The 16,841-nt window shown below is 38.1% G+C and overlaps 1 protein-coding gene across 1 annotated transcript; it reads left to right on the top strand.

The window, feature by feature from the left end:
• Positions 1 to 10,732: 10,732 nt before the first annotated feature.
• Positions 10,733 to 12,121, top strand: LOC133032345 (uncharacterized). The gene has a single exon (XM_061106263.1). The coding sequence runs from the start codon at positions 10,733 to 10,735 to the stop codon at positions 12,119 to 12,121; it is 1,389 nt and encodes a 462-aa protein (XP_060962246.1).
• Positions 12,122 to 16,841: the final 4,720 nt, after the last annotated feature.

Here is a 16,841-nt window from a genome sequence, read left to right as displayed (position 1 = left end):
CGCAGCGCCCACCCCACTAACTGGGCGCTGCGGCCTGCCCCTGTGTAAATCCTGAGTTTTCAACCCAGGTTCTGCGGCCCCATGTGGGGAGTGCCGCGGCTCGCCCTTCGTTTTTGGGCAGTTTTGAATGCAATATTCAAATGCTCGTAACTTTGTGATCCAGACTCTGTTTTGGGTGTTCCGAGTATCGTTGGAAAGCTCATTCCGAGCTCTATATGTTTATATGGATTTGAATGCAAATTTTATTATGTATGTGAAAGTGGATTTAGGGATTAACCCTATTTGTGAATCCTAAAAATTGTGACTAGGATTATCGGCACTTGGTCACGAGCACCCGGGGATTTTGGAATCTCCATATTTGCGGGACATCAAGTAAGATAGTAGTTAGGACATAGAGGTAAGCACGGTGGCGCTCATGTTGAATATTATATTTGTAATTAATTAAAAATCAAGTTTAGGGTTATTACCCTTAAAAGAGTGGTTTTGTGGCCTAGGGTTTTTACCCTAGTGATTGTTGATGTTTAAATGCTATGTCATGCTTTATATGTTGATTTAAAGAATTATGCATTCAAGACATAATTTGGTTGGACTCAGTAATTAGAATCGAGATGAACCGTTCTAAGGCCTTATTATAATTAGACGTGTGAGCGTAACACGTGAGTCTATGCCACATAGACACAAATAGGCGTGTGAGCGTAACATGCAAGTCTATGCTAAATAGACTATAAGTGTAATGACATTATTATTATGTATCTGAAATGTATAATGTGATTATGGATATTTATACTGTCTTGCTGGGCTTGGCTCACGGGTGCTCTACTGTACAGGAAAGGGTAAATCAGTTTGTGATCAGCCATAAGTGCGAGAGCTTGGCGGTGCTTGTATATGTTTGGGCCACACTAGACTAAGTGGGTTGGGGTCTACCAGTGATGTATTTTGTAACTCTGATTTTGCCGCTTAGGTCGGCACGTGAAATAGACTTGTATATTTTGTGAAAATATTTGTGGGATCCCGAATCATGTAATTTTTTGATTTGTCTATAAAGTTAAACATTATTACAAGTTATATTTTTACTTTGTTACACTTAAAGTTTAAATTTTTCCGCTCTTACCCTTATAGTAATTTTGAATAAGCGGGATTAGGGTTTCATTATCGGTTGTCGCAGCGTGCCTAATTGTTAGGGCGTTACAATTCTAATATCTGATATTGAGAAGTCTTTAGCCCGACTAGGTAAAGCTTCCTTTTGAGGCTTAACCAATTCCGAATCTTTCGTTTGAACACTTCTAATTGTTTCTATTATTCTTGTTTCCGATAAAGGACACATGGAATTTCCATAATAAATACAACACAAATACTTAAGGTCAATAGTGGGCCCACTTGAGATAACTGCGTCAGATCCATAAATCATCATTCCTTTCAGATGAAGAATGAGCAACTAGCCCAAATGAGATCCCATCCTGTATGGTCAATATCTGGTGGACATGTAACACCGTATCTAAAAGAAGCCTTCAACGTATATTAAGAAGCCTAGTTTAGTTTTCCATTCACTGCGAGATCACACAAGATCATGGCTTGCCTCCAATAATTTTAAATAGAAGATCGTATCTATAATATCTTGAAAATCTAGTTATGTTTAATTAAGCATATTATATTAAATATGAAATAATGTATATAGATTGTACATAAATTGATAAGATTATAATCTGAGTAAGTTTATTATGTAATAATTACATATTTTAATAGAAATAAATAAATAAGCATAATTTATTAACTATGAAGATTCAATTAGACTATGTTGGTAAAATAAATAGTATTTCTGAAATTAAACATTTTCGAGTTCGACAACCGTGAAAACCCGGTGGATTGCCTAAAGATTTCAAGACGATAATAGTGTGAGATTTAGTTATACTAAAATGTTTTAGTGGTTATTTGTGTTGTCGGGGTGTTTTAGGGTGATTGGTTATGACCAAACTACCCCTAACCTTACAGGTTACTTAGGATCTAAGAAAAGGGTATTATGCTCATTTTATTAGGTGATATTTTAGTGTTTTGGCTTTTGTCTTTTTGTGGTTTTCTAAAGAAACATTGGCTAAGTTTAGGTTGGACAAAAAAGAATTATTAAACTAAATAATTTATTTTTTTTTAAAAATAAGATAGATTAATTAAAACAAAATAAGACTCTCTCTCTCTCTCTCTCTCTCTCTCTCTCTCTCTCTCTCTCTCTCTCTCTCTCTCTCTCTCTCTCTCTCTCTCTCTCTCTCTTTGTTCAGCCCTAGAAGAGACCAACAGCCCAACCTGAATTCTGACCCTTTTCTTTAGCAATTTATCAAGAAAATCAGTAGGAATCAAAGTAGGAGTTGGTGGTTATGGATTAAGGTAACCCTAACCTCTTTATTTTCTTCAAAATTCTTGGTAGAAGGTTTAGTGTTATGTTGAGTTTGTATGATTTTGGTTCAATATGGATAGGGTTGGGTTAGAATCTGTTTCAAGTTCATTTTTAGATTGTTTATGTTTGATTTTAGTGGTTGTGGCTACTGTTGGTGAAAGCTTCAAGATTGAGTTCTTCAAACTAAAGCTTAAAGCTTTAACAATGATTTTTGTAATCATGGGATATTATGTTAATTGAGCTATGGACTATGTTTAGATATGATATTTAAAGTACTCTGTCAATTTTGGTAGGCTTTGGAGGAGTTTTGGTTAGGTTTGTAGTGTTAAACCAGGTTTTGCCATTTCAGTAGGGAAAAACAGTTAACCATTTTTGGTAAAATGGTGGACCGTTTTTTCAAGGCAAAACCCAAAGAAACAATGAACCATTTTCTAAAATGGTGAACCATTTGGGGTATTTTTGAGCACCTATATTTTTGTTTTTTTTTATTGTTTTTAGGGTATTGTCACATTATTTATCGATAGGGAAACTTCCGGTTCTGAGTTTAAGTCCTAGAATAGACTAGATTGAGATTGTTTACAAGATTACCACTGTTGTGAGATAGGGCCAAGATCATCGACTGTCTTCCGCTCAAGTTTCTCGATAAGTATGAACTTGGATTTGAGGTAAGAAAAATATAATTGTACCACATAGCATGTCAATACGTGATTTAGTAACTACCATCTATAAAAGAGAGTTATTACTCTATTTGGTTGTATTATTAGATTAGGCAATAATAAAAAAAAGAGTACTACTCTAATTGAAACTGTTGGTAGGTTTCTTACTTATCGGTTGTCTCATTAAACAATGATAGTGACATTGGACTACCTCATTATGCAAAGGTAAGAAATGGTTAATTTATTAAGTAACAATTTAGTTTGCCTTATAAGATAAATATTTGCTAATAGTGATTATTTGTATTAGACAATGTGATGTCTTGCTTGTGAGTTTAGTATGTGAGTTTCTGGTTATGATTTAATGATTGTGTTTGATTATATTTGTACTTGGATGTACCCTATGTATGATTTTACTTTTTTTGTTGGATTTTTGTGACTCACGGGTACTTTGTAGTACAGGTAAAGAAAGGATTGAGCTAGGTCAGCCATGAGTTAGAGGACTTTCCAAGCAAATGTACACAGTAGCTTATCCACCCAGCAGTGTCGAGTAGTGAGATTTTTGGTTTGTGGCAACTTTGAAAAGTATAAGTATTTGGTTGTAACATTTGATCAAAATATTTGTAAATATTTTTAAAAGCGGTGCCTCGATTCCAATTACTGTATAGTGCCAAAAATTGGTTTCATATTTCAGTTAATTAAATAAATTTTTAATTAAATCACAATTTTTCTTTAAATTGTTAGTTTATTATTATAAACTAATTTATAAAGGCACACACGTAGCGTTCCTATGGGTTAGAGTATTACAACATGGTATCAGAGCAGTTACAGTTTTAAAGGTCCTGAAGACTAGCTGGATATATTCAATTACTATGAAGACAACCTCAACTCATGGTATAGTAAGTGATATCTGCTTATGTAAGTGTCATTATTTTGTGACAGTTTAGTTATGTACAATGTCTAGTCGTGTCTGGAGTTTTTGTCTGTTATATCTGCACTAGCGTTCTGTTAAGTCAGTTATTGTTAGTGTTAGTTAGTGCGTTTTGTGGTATATATAGTCAGTTTCATTCTGTAAAGAGGTTATCGATGAAATAGTAATAGTTTGTTAATTCAGTTGTCATCGTGGGAGTTAGTGTCGTATCTTGCTATTCTTGTTGTTGTATCTACAGGTCTGTTCGTATAGCTTGAAGATGGTCATCAATGGCGGAAAGATCAGAGCCTGGAGTTGCTGAGTTCTAACTGAAGGGAGTTCAGTGTCAACTTCCTCATCAGATCTGAAGGGATTTCAGGTTGAAGAAATGTCGAAGAAGAACTCAGTTGCTGCACAAGGGATTGTGCACTAACAATCAGGATTCTTGATTGTTGTTGGTAATTCATTACTAATTGCTGTAAAGTTTGTATTAGATTCCTTTAGAGAGAATTGGAGATTGTAATACGAAACTCTTGAGAATTATTAGATGAGATTACCCTGGTTCGGGGAACCCAAGCACTAGTCGGCTGAGATGTGTTCTCAGTGCAAATGAAGCTTGTAAATCTTTGTGTGTTTTACAGCTTTATTATCGATTCAAGTCTAAAATTCATATCTTGAAATCAATCAACCTAAAGATAATCAACTTGGTAATTTGGATCATTAAAATCAACAAGTTGTACTTTCAATTGGTATCAGAGCTTGAAATTTTCTAAAAATTTGTGTTAGATCCTACTCTTGTCTGATTCTTGATCCTTGATTCTTGATTCAATTTTGAGGATTGATTCTGTCGTCACTAACCACCTCTGTGTTCTCTCTCGAAGAACTACAGAACAATTGTGTGTCTGTTCTCTGCTTTTCTGTGCAGGATGGAAATGTTTAGAGAAGAAGGATTTACCTCGAGACCTCCGATGCTGGAAGGAGCCAACTATCCATACTGGAAGACCAAGATGCGTGCTTTCTTGAGAGCTGTAGATGAAAGAGTATGGATGTCCATAGAAGAAGGGTGGTGGAAACCAACGATGATGGGGAATGAAATCGTTATCCCCAAACCTATGAGCCAATGGACCACAGTTGAAATGGAAAGAGCTAATTTCAACTCGAAGGCCCTTCATGCTCTGTTTAATGTTGTCTCCGCTAATCAGTTGAAGGTCATTGCCAATTGTGAAATTGCAAAGGAAGCATGGGAGAAGCTAAAAATTAAAAACGAGGGAACTGATGCTGTCAAGAAATCAAGATTGCGTGCCTTGGCCAAGGCCTTTGAAAATCTGACCATGGAGGAGGATGAGTCCGTAGCTGAATTTCATGCAAAATTGTGTGATATCTCCAATGAATCCTATGCTCTGGGGAAAACTTACTCAAATTCAAAATTGGTTCGAAAGGTTCTTGGTGTTCTCCCCAGAAGATTCATGTCCAAAGTTACCTCAATCGAAGAAATGAGAAACAATGAGGAACTCGATCTTGATGAACTCATCGGGTCCTTGCAAAATTATGAGCTGTCACCGTCCAGGTGGAAGAAAACCAAGAAACAGAAGGAGGTGGTGAAAGAAAAATCAGATGCGAGTATTGCACTTATTCATAAAGAAAACAAGAAACCAGTTCTAGAAGAATTGAATGGCATTACTGATGAAACTGTTGCCTTGTTGACGAGAAACTATGCAAAATTCTTGAAAAAGAACTACAGAAGAAATTCCCCAGCTGACAAAGAAAATTTTCTCAAGAAAAACAAAGGTGTAAATTTCAAACAAGGACAAGCTTCTACTGATCAAAAAGGTCGAGGAATTAAGTGCAGAGAGTGTGATGGATATGGCCATATCCAGGCTGAGTACGCCAACACACTCAAAAAGAAGAAGGCCCTTGCAGCAACCTGGAGTGACAGTGAAGAAGAAAAGAACTCCACTGCCAGTGAAGGATCAGATGAGGATAAGCAGGTACTGGCATTCATGGCCCAAAGCTGTCACCCAGTTGAGTCTAAAGATGATGCAGTCTCCACTTCATCAAAAGCTGATAGCACAGGTCGACAAAATGCTTATGAAGAAATGTTTGCACAATGGGAGTACATGACTAAACAAATCCGTGGTCTAAAAAGTTCTCTAGAGCAAGTGGAGACTGAAAAAGGAAAGTTAGATGACATAGTCAAAAACCTCAACAGACTTCTTGATGAAAAGGAGAATGAGATCTATAAACTCACTGCTGATCTAATTAGAACCAAGCAAGCTTTACAATTCATTCCCCCAGGCACAACATCTATCAATCAAACTCTACAGCTCCAGAAGCCCTATGGTGATCGAACCTCCTTAGGCTATAAGATGCTGTATAAACAAGGTAATGACCTGTCTGTTGAGAATTCTCTTCCCTCAAATGTCGATTCAACAAAGAAGGAAGATGAGTTACCTGACATCCCAACCACCATTAACGAATCAGACTCATCTGAGAAGAGACAGGTTCCAACTGGACCCACTAAACTCAAGTTTGAAGGAAGGAGGACTGATGCAAAAAATCTGCCACAGAATGACAATTTCATTCCTACATGTCATTTCTGCAATAGGAGAGGTCACATTCGTCCCAAGTGCTACAAATTGCAGAATTACTTGAAAGCAATGATCAATCGACCAAATAGTTTCCCTCAACCAAATAAGTCACATGGACGCAAACCTCGTCGAGAATGGAAAATAAAGTCCAAACCAAATCCTGGTGTTGGTTTAGTTGCAAAGCTATCCCTGTCTGCATTTGTTGAAGGGCAGTGGTATTTTGACAGTGGATGCTCTCGTCACATGACTGGAAATAAGAAAGTGCTAGTTAACTACAAAGACGAAAAAGGGGGATCCGTGACTTTTGGCGATGGTAACAAAGGGCAGATTGCTGGGAGAGGTGATGTGAACGTGAATGGAGTGGCTCAGTTAACGAACGTCCTGTATGTGAAAGGACTCAAAGCCAACCTCATCAGCATCAGCCAATTGTGTGACGACAACCTCTCTGTAAGTTTCACTAAAACTCAGTGCTTCATTTCATCTGATGGGTGTGTTGTCTTAACAGGAAACAGAACTGTAGACCAGTGCTATGCTGTATGCAATACCATAGTGTGCAACAGGACCTTCTTGGACAAACCTGACTTATGGCACTACAGGCTAGGGCACTTGAACTACAGAGATCTCCAAAGACTGGTGAAGCTTCAAGCTGTAAGGGGAATTCCTGACATGAAAGTGTCCAAGGAGAGAGTCTGTGGACCATGTCAGCTTGGAAAATAGCATAAGACACCTCATCCCCCAATTAATATACTCCTCACTTCACGTGTGTTGGAACTAATGCAGGTGGACCTGATGGGGCCAATACAGAATGAAAGTATCAGTGGGAAAAGATATGTAATGGTATTGGTGGATGATTACTCTCGGTTTCTTAGAGAGAAGTCTGACACATTCGGATCGTTCTCTGCCTTGATATTGAGACTGCAAACTGAAAAAGACTCCAAAGTTGGAAAAGTATTTAGGCTGAGGAGTGACCATGGAAAAGAATTTGAAAATTCCATATTCTCAGAGTTCTGTAATGGAATGGGAATTCTTCATGAATTTTCAGCCCCAAAAACTCCTCAGCAGAATGGAGTTGTTGAGCGGAAAAACAGAACTCTCCAGGAAATGGCTCGAGTCATGATGCAAGCCAAGGATATCTCAAAATGCTTTTGGGCTGAAGCTGTCAATACTGCCTGCTATGTGTGCAATAGAGTTCATCTTCGCACTGGTACCTCTCAAACTGCTTATGAGCTATGGAAAGGAAGACCCCCAAACGTTAGCCACATGCACATTTTCGGATGTACGTGCTATGTTCTGAATGATCGTGATCACTTGGCCAAGTTTGATCCTAGAAGTGATGAAGGGACATTTCTGGGGTACTCCATCAACAGTCGTGCGTACAGGGTATTCAATAAAAGGACTCTCTCAGTGGTCGAATCAATGAACGTCAAATTTGATGACTTAGAAGGACATGAAGAAGTATGTGTTGAAGATGATGCCCCTGTCCTCTCTGGACCTAGACCAGTCATCACTAGACCGCCTCAAGTTTATCCTGACACTCCTACAGAGTCTCTAAATACAGAACCAGGTGTATCAGGTGACAATCAAGCAACTGCCAGTGACCCAGAGAGAGGAAATGAAGTTAATAGTGCCCTGACCAAAGAACCCCAACAAGCCAAATTGTATAAAAATGGACCGCCCTCCTGGGTTCAGAAAGCTCATCCTCAGGCCACTGTCATAGGAGATCCAAATGACACCATGGTCACTAGACGAAAACTGCAGAACTTGTTAGCCTTTGCATGCTATCTATCACAAATTGAGCCCAAAAGTGTCCGAGATGCCCTGTTGGATAATGGTCCCTCCGCCAGATGGTGCAAATGTTATAGGAACAAAATGGCTCTTTAAAAACAAGTCTGATGAATTTGGGACAGTGACTCGAAATAAAGCTAGGCTTGTGGCTCAAGGATACAGTCAGGTAGAGGGAATCGACTTTGATGAAACCTTTGCACCAGTGGCACGATTAGAATCTATAAGACTGCTACTCATCATTGCATGCTTCATGAAGATTAAACTCTTCCAAATGGACGTCAAGAGTGCTTTTCTCAATGGGGTAATTCAAGAGGAAGTCTATGTCAAACAACCACAGGGATTTGAAGATCCACATCATCCACACCATGTGTACAAGCTCAATAAAGCCCTATATGGACTGAAATAGGCTCCACGTGCTTGGTATGATCGACTCACCTCATTTCTCATCTCTCATGGTTTCATCCGAGGTACTGCAGATAGCACTCTATTCATTAAACATATTGAAAAAGGAATTTTTGTTGCCCAAATATATGTTGATGACATCATTTTTGGCTCAACTTGTGAAAGTGAAGTACATACATTTGTCACCTTAATGACTAGTGAGTTTGAAATGAGTTTAATAGGTGACCTTAATTTCTTTCTAGTACTCCAAATAAAACAACTAGATCATGGCACAGTCATATCACAGTCCAAATATGTAAAGTCTATGTTAGATAAGTTTGGATTCTCACAAGTCAAGCATGCACATACACCAATAGGCACCACATCCAAATTGTCACGAGATGAGTCTGGTGACCCTGTAGACCCCACTCTATACAGAAGTATGATAGGTGGCTTACTGTATCTCACAGCGAGTCGCCCTGATATATCCTTCAGTGTCGGTTTATGTGCCAGGTATCAAGCCAATCCTAAACAGTCCCATCTCTCTACAGTCAAAAGAATTTTCAAATATCTGGCTGGGACAGTTAACTATGGTCTTTGGTATAGTTGTGACACCAATACATCTTTGGTAGGATATAGCGATTCTGATTGTGTAGGGTGTCTAGATGATAGGAAAAGCACTTCAGGGGGATGCTTTTACATTGGGAATAACCTAGTCTCGTGGTATAGCAAAAAACAATATTCCATCTCACTTTCTACTGCAGAAGCAGAATATATTGCAGCTGGCAACCGCTGCACTCAATTAATATGGCTGAACAAAATGCTCACTGATTATGGACACCCACAACACACACTGACCATTTTTTGTGACAGTACAAGCACCATAAACATCTCTAAAAACCCTGTGCAGCACTCTCGAACTAAACACATCGACATCAGGTACCACTTTATCTGAGATCTAGTTGATTCAAATATGCTGTCAATATCTCATGTGCCCACAACTAATCAATTAGCAGATCTTTTCACTAAAGCTTTAGATACTCAAACTTTTACTCACTTAAGAACATGTATTGGTCTCTGTACTATCTAAACTGTTCTCAGTGTCATCTGATCAATTTCTTTTGCCTATGAGTATTCTTGTGTTTCAAAGTCCCTTGAGCAATATGTTGTTCTGTCTATCTCCATCTACTATATGCTACTTCGAATGATACTAAGCTTGAATCTTCCCCAGATAAAAAGGCTACCTCTTCCAGATGCAATGGGAAGAGCTCTCTTAAACCTTTTACTAATAAGTAGTATGCTCCTTCTGTATTAGTTCTTGGGGATCAAAGAGGACGGCTACATCTCTTGAAGAGAGTGAAAGCCATGTTTGGGTACTAAAGAAAGAGCCAGAGTGTTTGAAAAAAAAGGCTTTATATATATAAAAAATACATTCTTAGTTATTCACATATCAGCTTATGCTTAGTTGAGAGAGTGGTCCAGCTGATCTCCTCTCTTCTTGGACCACATGAGATCACTGCTCACACACGTATGGAGATTCAAGTTTTAGTGATCCCATGAGTATCATTGTGGATGGGTGCGATGCAATGATCTGTTGCTCAAGGTGTGCATTTTTTTTAAATACTCAGAAGCTCTATTCATGTTCATTGATCAGTTGATATCGTTTTTTTTCTAAAATTTTGAGTATCTCTAAGTGTCTTTTTTTTATCTAATTTGTCAAGTGTGGGTTGTGTGCAAATATTGCTGGCATATTTGAAATATTTCAGGTCTCTATATTTCTCTCATTGCCTGATGACGTTGGTCTGTTTTGTTTTGTGTGCCGTATTATGTGGTGAAAAATATTCAATTTGGGCGTGTACATTTTCTTTGGCAAAGATAAAATTTTAAAAAAAATCATCATTATTTTTTTTGCCTGGTCAGTTGTGTCAGGGAGCCTATACTTAAGGCCTAAGGAAAGTGATTAGTCTTACTCTTTCACTTTACTCTCAGAAACCCTAAGTTCTGCAACTTTCACACCTTTCTCTCTAAAATGGAGAATACAACTCCCATTGCAGTACCCCCTGTCGCTATGTTTGTTCTATCAGTGGCAACTACTGTTGATCCTACAGTCGAGACTACACTTGCTAATCCCTGTCGTGACATTGTCCTCTACCAGTCGGAGGTTGGTGGTTCTGCTCGCCACTCGAGTCCTGAGTCGACTCTGTCTCCGCCTTCACCTCCAGTCAATCAGAAACCTCGTACGTTTCAAGGTAAGGCTCCTCCCCTGACTAAAAAGGTTAGTCCTTCTCTGTCGTCACCCCCTTTGTCTGTATCAAAACGAGTCACTCGTTCATCGTCGAGTCTACAACCTCCATCCAAACCCGTAGGACCTCCTCGTCCTCCATCTAAGGTTTCTATTCCTTCCCAAACCAGTGAAAGAGTTCAGTTAAAACGAAAGTCCTCACGTGATACCACACATCAACCACCTGAAAAGAAATCCAAGACCAAACCCATTCCAGTCCCATCTACAGACTCATCTCCCAAACAGTCGTCCAGAGGCTCTAAAAAATCCAAACTTCCCAAAGCCCCTATATCAACTGTCGACCCAGCCTCTGTACAATGCTATGTTGATGCCTCTAAAGCCTGCATTTATCAAAGATGGTTTGGTAGTCGTGAGCTTTGGTTCGAACAAGTGGTTATATTAGATGATTTTCCTGAACTGCATGAGTTATTAAAACTTAGGAAATGGGTAAACACGGTCACTAACTTGTCTGCTCCTCATCCCATCTTAGTTCGAGAATTCTATGCCAACCTAGATAGGACAGTTATTGCTGAGGGTCATCCAGGGTGTGTGAGTGCATTTGTTAGGGGTCATAGAGTTCCATTTGGTCCATCCACTATTGCATGCTTGTTGAAAGTTGAGTCCATCAAGAAACCAACATATGGGAAACAATTCAATCCAGATCAAACTTTGATGGGTAGAGTGCTAAGTGGAAAGGATGACTATATTTGGGACAAACAAGAAATCTTAGTCACGCATCTGACTCCCTTCTATAGGGTTCTTCATCGGGTAGCTTTGTACAATTGGCTCCCTAATTCTCATTTGTCATCAGTTACTCTTGAGATTGGCAAGTTTCTGTATGCTGTAGGAACTCATGTGTCCATTGATCTGCCATCTCTCATATTTGAAAGGATACTTGAAGCTTCAGAAACTACTGGCACTCGTAACAAGCTACCATTTCCAAGCCTTGTTCAACGAGTTCTTATGACTGCTCACCCGCCTCTTACAACGCATGACTATCAAGTTCAAAATCCTGTTCTCAGTAAGAGCTTTCTCTCTGTGATCAATAGGCAGCCCTCATCAACCACTCCTTCTGCATCAAAAGTGAGTAAAGGCAAGTCTCCTATGTTCAAAGGGCTTTCGGATTCCAGCTGGTAGGTACAAATGTTTTCTGAGTTTCAATCTTTTGCCAAACGTTATAAGAAGGATCAAAAGCGTCAGCTTGCCTTTGAGGCCTCCATGTATCAAATGGTTCGTACTATCAAGTCGACTCTTTTGCACCATTTTCCTGGGGATTCTTTGCCTGACATTTCTCTACCTGAGTTTCATCGAGATTCGTTTGGGGCATCCTCTGATACTTCTGGAAGTAACGCACATGTGCAGGGGGAGCCTTCAGTATTTGCCCCTGTCACCAGTCCAGCCCAACCGGATCTGCATCCTCCAGCTGACTCGTCTCCAGTAATCACTGCAACACCCTTGGTGTCGACTGGGCCACCTTCCCAGGGGGAGTCTGGCAAAGAACAGGATCAAGCAGCTCATATTCAATGAAGGGGGAGATATTTGTATTCGTTTTGATTTATGGTTGCTCTGTTTACATTCCTAAAGACATTTATGTTTGGTGCATTAATTCTGTGATTGCTGTTTCTTTTGTGGTCTTTAGTTTTTTTTTGAGTCATTGAACATAACCTGTCAAGGGGGAGAATGTAAGTGTCGTTATTTTGTGACAGTTTAGTTATCTACAATGTCTAGTCGTGTCTGGAGTTTTTGTCTGTTATATCTGCACTAGCGTTCTGTTAAGTCGGTTAGAGTTAAGTGTTAGTTAGTGCCAGGTGGACTGTTTTGTGGTATATATAGTCGGTTTCATTCTGTAAACAATTTATCGATAAAATCCTATAGTTTGTTAATTCAGTTGTCATCCTGGGAGTTAGTGTCGTATGTTGCTATTCTTGTTGTTGTATCTACAGGTCTGATTGTATAGCTTGAAGATGGTCATCAATGGCGAAAAGATCAGAGCCTGGAGTTGCTGAGTTCTAACTGAAGGGAGTTCAGTGTCAACTTCGTCATCAAATCTGAAGGGATTTCAGGTTGAAGAAATGTCGAAGAAGAACTCAGTTGCTGCACAAGGGATTGTGCACTAACAATCAGGATTCTTCATTGTTGTTGGTAATTCATTACTAATTGCTGTAAAGTTTGTATTAGATTCCTTTAGAGAGAATTGGAGATTGTAATACGAAATTCTTGAGAATTAGTAGATGAGATTACCCTGGTTCGGGGAACCCAAGCACTAGTCGGCTGAGATGTGTTCTCAGTGCAGATGAAGCTTGTAAATCTTTGTGTGTTTTACAACTTTATTATCGATTCAAGTCTAAAATTCATATCTTGAAATCAATCAACCTAAAGATAATCAACTTGGTAATTTGGATCATTAAAATCAACAAGTTGTACTTTCAGCTTATTTTCTATATGTGATTATTTACCTCATTCATGCGATTATTTGAAAGGGATGAATTAAGTTATATTTGTAATATACCTAGATTATATGCTGATAGTGAAGCATGATAGGAAGTGCATGTTTAAATTATTGAGTAATTATAAGAGGAAATGCTTATTAGCATTATTGTTTTGATTGGAAATTCCGATCAATGTAAGTTATGGATAGTAAGGGGTATCTAGTGATGCCTTTGAGATAGTTTGATAGACTTAGCTAAGAATCCATAATTTCTAAGGAGAATGAGAATCCTCCATTACCATATAATAGGAAAGTGACGTACCCTATCACTTTTAAGATTACTTGGAATTAGGGTGAGCATCTAAGAGAATTGAGAGGGCAATAGGTTTGTCTCGTTAATGAGGTCATTTCTTCAGTATATGGGATTGCATGCGTTGCACAAAGGTGGGTGATCACTTGGAGCCATTCATTATATTAGTGGTTCAAAAGGTAGACCCTTTTTATTTTAAGGGTGATTTGGATCTAGTAGAGCCAGAAGAGTCGATGAGTGCGATTATTCTTGTAAAGTCCTTTTTTGGCAAGTTAGTTGACAAAATAATTTTTCCATTTATGGTAAGATTGTTGAGCATTCATATTCGGATTCTTACCTTATAAATTCGGTTTTTAGTTGCCCTTTTCCTTGTTAGAAAAGTTGCACTTTCAGCTGAACTTTCCTTTGTTGAAAACTTCTCAAAACAGAAGAAATTCTCTTTTGGAAAAGTTGTCTATTTTAGGGAAACTTTGATTATTGACTTTTCCTTATTGATTTCGATTATATCTTGATACAATCAGAATATCTAATCTGTTTTTGGCAGGAATCAAGCATTGATAGAAGATTGGTCCTGTTTTAGCAAGTTTCCCGATTCTGGTGTGATCTGCTGCGTCAGCATCCGATTCTGATGTAGCAGATCGTGTTTTCTTTGGAAAGTTTTTGTACAGCTGTAGATTCGAACTTGTGGTTGCCTCTTTGGTTTCTATGTTCTATAAATAGAGCCTAGAGAGCAACTATTCAGATCAGCTCTTCCATTATTCATTTTTTTGCATTTATCTTTTAGAGAGAAGAGTGTTTCTTTGTTTTGTGAGAGCCTAGTTGTTCATCTAGGTTCTAGTTGTTCTATTTCTGTTCTTACTCTGTCCTAGAGGTTGTGAAGAACTACTTGACTGAACAAGAGATTGGTCTTCGGGAGAAGACTTGGTAAAGCCTTACTTCGGGAGGAAGTAAGCACTTGGTCTTCGGGAGAAGACTTGTTGAAGCCTTACTTCGGGAGGAAGTAAGCACTCACACTTCAAAGACGAAGGGAGTTCGGGCTTGAAGGTGTTTCAAGAAGTCAGATTCATAAAGTGGATTACAAAGGATTGCAGCAATACTTTAGAGGGAGTCTAAACTTGTTTAAGTCAATTGTCTTTGTAATTTTGATACTTTATTAATTGATTTCATTCTCTGGGCGTGGCCCCGTGGACTAGGAGTGTTCGTGAGAACACTGATACCACGTATAAATCTCTTGTGTCAAGTTATTTATTTTTCTACAAATATTTTATATTCTGCCTGTTCTGTTTTGCTGTAGCAGAAGTACTTTCTGCTGCTGCAAATGGTTACAATTTTTATATTTTCTTATATACAACTGACATTTGCAAAAACACGGTTATTCATTTGGTATCAGAGCGGGACACTAAACTCTTAGTGTGGTCCTATAACGTTTTTGTGTTAAAATATCATTTTTTGCAGAAAGAAGTTCGATTTCTAGACCACCATTGCTTAATGATTCTAACTATCCTTATTGGAAAGTTAGAATGAGTGCCTTCATCAAATCTCAAGATGAGAGAGCTTGGAGGATGGTTTTATCAGGTTGGTCTCTTCCAGTTGAATCAGATTCTTCAGGTAATACTATTATAAAATCTGAACTGGAATGGTCTATTGAAGATGATAAACTTTCAGCCTACAATAGCAAAGCTTTGCATGCTATCTTTAATGGTGTAGGTGAAGGTTATATCAAACTTATACCATCTTGTGTTTCTGCCAAGGAAGCTTGGGAGATCCTTCAAACTCAGTTTGAGGGAACTTCTGATGTTAAGCGATCTAGATTTATTATGCTTCAAACTAAATTTGATGAGCTTAGAATGTCAGATAATGAAACCTTAACTGAATTCTATGAAAAATTATCTGATATTGCTAATGAATATTTTGCTCTTGGTGAAAAACTTGATGATTCTGTGCTTGTGAGAAAAATTGTTAGAGTTCTTCCAGATGGGTTTGATACTAAGCTTTTGGCAATGGAGGAAGCTAAGGATTTTAGCACAATGAAGGTAGAAGAATTGATGGGTTCCTTACGTACTTTTGAATTAAATCAATAGATTAAACAAAAGGACAAACCCAAATCCATTGCTGATAAAGGTAAAAGTATTGCTTTGAAAGTTGCTGATAATGAAAATTCTGATAGTGAATGTGATGATGAGATTGCTTTATTAACTAAGAATTTTCAGAAATATATGAAAAAGATGGGAAATAAAAAGAATATTTCGAAAGGTTCAAAAGGTACGTAATACTTTTATTAAACCATCTGTCTCTAACAAAAAGGGAATTCAGTGCATGGAATGTGAAGGTTTTGGGCATATTCAAGCTGAGTGTGCAAACACTTTGAAAAAGAATAAGAAAAGTTTCAATGTCACTTGGAGTGATGATGAAACTGAAAGTGATGAAGATAATTCTGAAAATGTTGCCCTAACCTCTGTTATGAATAACGTATTGTGTGATTCACAGGTGAAAGCTAGATTGGTATGTTTGAATAATACCACCGAACAAGAGGAATCAGATTCAGATGAGTCTGAAATCTGTGAAGAGTCTCTTGCTGAATCATACAAAGTCATGTATGAAAAATGGATTCAGGTTGCTTCTGAAAATAGAGAGTTGAATAAATTGAATAAAAAATTGTCTCATCAGATTGAAATGTGTGAATTGAAAATAAAAGAGTATGAGACAAGTTTTTGTGATAAAGATGAAAAAATCACTCTCTTAAAAAAGGAACTTGAAAATTTTAAGAAAAATGTTCAAATGCTTAACCCTGGATCTTCTATTTTTGAAAAAGCTCAGAATGCAGGTCAAAGAGGTTTCACAGGCCTTGATTCAAACGGAATGGAAAGTTCTGGAGTCACGAAGTTTGTAAAATCTAGTGTTCCAACGAATCACTCTGAGGCTACAAAGTCTGCTGTAACAATTTCACAGCCTGTTGCAGCAAGAGCAGTTTCTGATGCTGCAAAATCTCCAGGATTTTCGAAAAGAGTAAGATCTCAGGTAAAAAGATTTGTTCCCACTTGTCATTTTTGTGGTAGAAAAGGACATATCAGACCTAAATGTTTCACGTTGAAAAATCTGTTTAAAACAAATTACTTTGA

This window comes from Cannabis sativa, chromosome X (assembly GCF_029168945.1).
Source record: "Cannabis sativa cultivar Pink pepper isolate KNU-18-1 chromosome X, ASM2916894v1, whole genome shotgun sequence".
Taxonomy (NCBI): Eukaryota; Viridiplantae; Streptophyta; class Magnoliopsida; order Rosales; family Cannabaceae; genus Cannabis; species Cannabis sativa.
The sequence above is the reverse complement of the archived record's forward strand: the minus strand, read 5'-3'. Positions and strand labels throughout refer to the sequence as shown.